At 38.4% G+C, this 6,000-nt stretch overlaps 1 protein-coding gene across 3 annotated transcripts in view; it reads right to left on the bottom strand.

Moving 5' to 3' along the window:
- Nucleotides 1-1,855: 1,855 nt before the first annotated feature.
- pi4kaa (phosphatidylinositol 4-kinase, catalytic, alpha a) overlaps nt 1,856-6,000 on the bottom strand; it is a 41,037-nt gene continuing 36,892 nt past the window's right edge. For all 3 annotated transcript variants that reach the window (XM_060896767.1, XM_060896769.1, XM_060896768.1), the window contains exons 52-55: nt 4,657-4,816; nt 4,391-4,480; nt 3,488-3,571; nt 1,856-2,979 (exon numbers count right to left, since the gene is read on the bottom strand). In XM_060896767.1, the coding sequence (XP_060752750.1) occupies nt 2,928-2,979; nt 3,488-3,571; nt 4,391-4,480; nt 4,657-4,816 (386 nt within the window). In that variant the 3' untranslated portion in view covers nt 1,856-2,927. The remainder of the gene's footprint in view (nt 2,980-3,487; nt 3,572-4,390; nt 4,481-4,656; nt 4,817-6,000) is intronic.

Raw genomic sequence — 6,000 nt, 5'->3', positions numbered from 1 at the left:
AACTGGTTGTTATTTTTAGAAAGCATTTAGATCCGTTTCTGCCGCCAGCTACTCTATAGATTCTTTTTAACGACCTACAAAAAATAGGAATCTCAAACAGTGTAGCTATTAATCTGTTATAGCTATAAAATGTTTTCACTTTGAGGTGCCCTGAAGAGTAAACCTGGAGTTTTAGGGGCTTTATTTTGAATTTAGTTCAATTTTATTTGAATAGCATCAGACATTGTCTCAAAACAGCTTTCCCTAATGCGCAAGCCTGAGACATTATGAGGAACCAGACTTAAAAAGGGAACCTATCCTCATGTGGTTGACACCGGAGACTGCGATTATAAATCATTTATTTGATCTTTGAACTGTATGCAGTCAAACGGAGGGTCTTTAGGAGGGTCTGGCTGCAGCTTGCAAGTTCAGGCATGTCTTTGAGCCTGAGATAACTTGTCAGGTTTTATATAAGCCAAGCTAGTTAGAATTAAAAGAAAGGAAGCGTAAAAGGGAAAATGCTAAAAGGTATTACATTTACAGCATTTAGCAGATGCCCGTATCCAGAGCGACTTACATTTTTATCTCATTTTTATGCAACAGCAATTGTGGGGAAACATTGCTGTATGATGGGGTAATAGGGCTTGACAAAATCCAACATGACTGATAAATGTTGGAAATGTTGTTGGGTATATAGCTCTGGAGGCATTCAAGTGTCACTTCAAGGCAACATGAAGTTCTTCTGATCACCTGATCCTCTTTATCTTACAACATTACAATACTTCTAAAAATGTGGATTTCTCATGGAAGAGCACTTTCTTCCAGTATGATGTTCTGCTATCCACATGGAATGCTTCACTGAGTATGAAAATAATGTAAATCACATGCCGGAGCCTACACAGTCACCAGATCTCAACTCAGTTGCATGCCTAAGGGAGAGTTCAGAGAGATGTGTTCTACAGCTCGCTCTGTTTGCAAAACAGCAGAACGGCGAACATTCGCCCAGTACAGTTCCGAAGCACTTGTCAAGATGCGCTGAAGCTGTCTGTCGGAACTTGTGGTGGCCCATCTACTCTGCAGGGCTGCATAAACATAGCAGGCTACGTGATAAGCTGACGGTTTGGGGAGTGGATGTTTTCTGAAAATTGCTTCCCGTGAATGAATGGGCATGTTTCAGGGGGTGGGGTGGGGTGTGTGTGGGGGGTGTTAGGGTATGTAGTCTGTGGCAATACCAATTACTGCTGCACACACAATCTGAACACTCCCACCCCCTCTTTTGTACCAAGGGAGCCAGTTACCATGGCAATGCTGTATTTGGCCTAATGTATGGATGGACATGGAATTCCAAGAGAGAGAGAGTGGGCTTCTGAAGAACGAACTGATACACTCACACACTGTTACCTTATTCTTACAATCTTGAGCTGGAACAACTGCTGTCTCTCTGTGTGTGTGTGTGTGTGTGTGTGTGTGTGTGTGTGTGTGTGTGTGTGTGTGTGTGTGATGGTTCAAGGACAAAGAGAAGGAGAGGGAAAGAACAGAACAGAAAAGGTGATCTTTGGAGATACTGAAGGCTGGAGGTGAATTAATGAGATCTCCTGAATTTCTGCATGTAGTAGCACGAAGCTCTCCATGGATCACCTCAGTGTTTCTGTTCCACTACAACTACTCAAATATTAATGAAAGCAAGACTCAGAATGGCCAAACAGCCATCCAGATAAGGCTTTCAAATTTATTTATTTTTTTTACTATATTTCCTTCATGTCTTTTCAATTCCATTACGGTGAAAAATATGGTGCATTGAATTATTTCCGATCAGAAATGCATTTAAAAAACATTTTTACAGTGATCCACCTTTAAGAAAAAAAACACAACACACTTATTTTTAATCCGTTTATATTCTTTGACATAAGAACATATTTAAACAATTAAAACACACACCGTTGTACATCAGGGTTGCCAAGCGCTCAGTTAATCCCCATTCCACATCCATGCAGCCTGTGTAAACGCCAACTCAGCCTATTGAGCTCACCACAAAAGAGCTTACCGTCGCAGCTTTACCTTTCCAACCAAGCATTTAACGATACTACAGTAACATGCGGGTTAATGTGCAGCTGAATAAAATAAAAACTAAAAATAAATCAACGCCAAAGGAATAAAATATCTGATAGGTACAGAGGGTGAGAATCTATTAGTGTACTAATGGGAACATTAAGGTTTAAAAAAATAAAAAATAAAACTCTAGGTCATCGTTTAGCCATTGATCGTCATTTCCCCACACGTATAGTAGACTTTATAAACACACACACATGAAATAAAGTTGACCTTTACATTCCATATACTACAACAGTTCTCTGGATAATGCCTATTAAAACAATCTATTAAAATCATTTAACAGATGATTTTCAACCGGACAGTGCAACGAATAAATTCTCTGAAATCGATTATAAATAAAGCGAAGCCTATTCTTTACAGATCTGAGTGCAAGGTAAAATGCAAATGCACTCCTGTTAAGTCTTTAAAGAGAACAGTAGTGGTTTGATCTGGAGAATAATTAAACATCCAGTGCACTATTTAAATCACAAGACTTTGCAGGTAGACGTGCCGCACGATAGCAAAACTGCAGTACGATGTGGCTCGACGTGACAAAGCTGGCTTCTGTGCTAGTAAACAAACCGAGTAGCTGGTCCTGCAGATTCAACAGTGGGATGTTAGCATAAGGGTTATGACGGAAATCAAAACCGACTCATTGCACATGCAACGTTTTGTACAGCAGATGGACTACAGAGGACACTGCAGTAGCTCCGCAGGAAACAAATGACCGTCGATTCACTATGAGGAAGCTAAGAATTAGGTAAAGTGCTTGTTCTTGTATATGAACGTTCATTAATCTCTGAGGAAAAAGGGACAGGTAGGAGGTGGGGAGTGAATGAAGATAAAGTTGAGCGACATCAGTACGGGATCTGGTTTTGGTAATACTGTAGCATGTCGTAGGTTTTGCTCCTGAAACACAAAAAAGGGTTTCGTTAGTCAAACTGCAACATGGCTACCGACTGCACTTACTAAAATTGACCGGTGTTGATGTTCTCATAAAGCCAGATTCGCTCTTGTAATATTTCTACCTGCTGTCGCAAAAACCGTGAAGCTTTTGAAGCAACCACAGTTGTGTACTTTACATAGCTACAGAAAGAAGGAATGATATGGTGACTTTTTTTTTTCTCCCCTCACTGATGTGGCAGCGTGCGAGACAAGCCGTTATTTAAAAGCGGTTGCTTGCTCTATTTATCCAGTCATGTCTGATAATATAGCATAAAAAAAACTGTTAATCCCGGGTAAAGTGTGAGTAGTGTGAAAAAAGATATCCCAGGACTCCATTACCACAGAGTTTAGAATGAGCCAGCGTTCACTATTTCAAAACCCGAAAGTCTCCTATACTGACAGACTGGTTTAATATGAACTACCTCTACAAACACTAATAATAATAATAATAATAATAATAATAAGCTTGTACCTGCTGCTGAGGAAGCAGCGTTCGATGACTTTAATCATAAATGCAGCAGCTTCCTTTTCACTCATGTTGGGGTTGAACCTTTGCCTGCAATTACACAAACAACAAAATATTCAATTTCAATTTAATTTATTTGAATGCCGCTTCTGACAACGGACATTGTTTCAAAGCAGCTTTACAGAAATATAGAAACGTAATAAAAACATTTTTAAGTATAAAAATTAAGTTAAAGTTTATCTCTAAGATCTTTCCCTAATGAACAAGCCTGAGGTGACAGTGGTGAGGAAAAACTCCCGGAGAGGATATGAGGAAGAAACCTTGAGAGGAACCAGACTCAGAAGGGAACCTCATCCTCATTTAGGTGACACTGGACAGTAAATAATGTCAAAGTAAATAATGTAATTTCTACAATAGTTTGTAGTGGTTTTTTCTTTTTTATTTAGAAGAAATATTGACTGATTAAAGAAGTGTTTATGGTCAAAACTCCTGATTGTATCAGTGGATATTGTAGATTTGGACCTGCTGCTGTAATTATAAAGACTTGTCTTGTGCTCAGTCCAGAACACTTATTCACAATGTACTTATACTGAAAATCCCTTCCTGCACGAGGACACACCACATATCTAAAAGGTGCTCTTGTTCTTCTTCTCCTCAGCTTGTATGCTGGCACCAAAATGACAAAAAAAAACTGCAAATAGATGAAGCTTGTACATTGTATACAATAGCAATGTTGTGGTGAGACTCAAGGATTTGAAACCCAAGTGTGAAAATGCTCTAATGCTCTTCTAGACCTGTACACGGCAATGATTTATAATCCCACTACCCAGTGAGTGCAGCTTGAAGATGATGATGATGATGATGGTGACAATGTCTACTGTTAAAAAAGTGAAACGAGACCCAACATACTTGAGCAGTTTTATGGTCTGTCCTCTGAAGCAAGGAAGGCCAGTATCCAGCATCAAGGTCACCAAAGACACCACAGCGTCCATATACGGCCTTAGAATATTCAGAACGGAAGACGAACAGAAACAGGTTAGAGTGCAAATATGAAAGAATTGCGCTGTACATAGATTTCTCAAGGCTCCCTCAAAATCAGGCTGAACTCTAACCCTTGTGTCCTGGCCTTACACCTTATCCCTCATGGTGAAATATTTACGAGGTGCACGTCTCACCTTACAGCAAGATATCCACGTACACACATCTCCATGAACCACTTAAATGGAGTGGCCTCCATTTTGCCCCCCATGATCATCACCATCTCGTCGGTCAGCTTGATGTCTGGCTCCCAGCCAAGGTTTCCACCAGGAGAGCTCTCGAACATAAAGCCGAAATCTACAGCCAACAAACATAATAAGAATAAATGAATCAACGATTTCATGCTGTGATGATGTTACCTATATAAAGATGTAACAACATGCTCCTCTTCCTTCTTCTCTTCTTATTTATTAAAGACCAATTCACCATTTTTAGCCATTTGTAGTTACATTTATACACCCAGGGTCTACATTTGTAAATATATAGCCTCAGATGTCTCCTTTTATACAGTTCTTAACTGTGACTGAAGTACTAAAACTGGAGACTCCTTCCAGAAAAACCTAGATCTTTAATTTTATGTTCGTCTTTGCAAAGTAAACGTTATTGCTATTAGACAATGGAGCTATACACTAAGTCTTGGTTTCATAATGACTCATTAATATAAACCTGTGATTTACTGGTTACGGAAAACATACCAAGAATTAATCAGCAACCTTCTGAGCAAATCAGTGCTTTTATGGAGTTAAAAAAAAAAAAAAGTCTTGAAATATTGAAATTTCTTTAGAGACGATGTGAAATTAAGCTTTTAAAATGAATTGAAATGGTAACACACACACACACACACGAGCACACACACACATACACAGCATGCTTAAGTACATATACAGTACAGTGGGATCTAAAAATCTGCACCCACAGTGAAAATTGTACATATTAAAAACAAAGAAAGTAAAAATTCAATATCTTTCATATTCAAGATTCTGCACTATTTCCAGGTTCCAGTTTAAATCTCAGCAGGTGTGTTATTGACCGTGTTAACTGCTTTGTGCAAAAGGTCAATATTTCCTGCCATCTAATTCCTTTTACTGAAGCATTTGTTCAGACGACACTCTGATGGCTTTGATATAAAATGGATCATAAGGTTTTACACAAACTCGTGGAGTCCGTGCCAGCTTGGGGCACACTGTCAAAAAAGGGGACGAATCAAATACTGAGAAACTCGTGTCAATATTTCTAATAGATTCTAATTTCAGTGTCAATAGTAAAATTTGTAAAGACAAATTGTTGTGTTCATTTAGAAAATGATGCAAAATGCATCCAGAATTATTTCTATATATTTCAGGAACTTCCACAATATATGCCACGTCTATATTCTGTTATATTTCAAGTTATATCTGTTCTTGCACTATTTTATTATATTTTTTTCTTAAAAAAAAAAAGAAAAAAAAAAGAAAAGAAAAAAAAAAGATTTTTGGCCTAAC

The sequence above is a fragment of the Tachysurus vachellii genome, chromosome 20 (genome assembly GCF_030014155.1).
Source record: "Tachysurus vachellii isolate PV-2020 chromosome 20, HZAU_Pvac_v1, whole genome shotgun sequence".
NCBI classification, from domain to species: domain Eukaryota; kingdom Metazoa; phylum Chordata; class Actinopteri; order Siluriformes; family Bagridae; genus Tachysurus; species Tachysurus vachellii.
The sequence above is the reverse complement of the archived record's forward strand: the minus strand, read 5'-3'. Positions and strand labels throughout refer to the sequence as shown.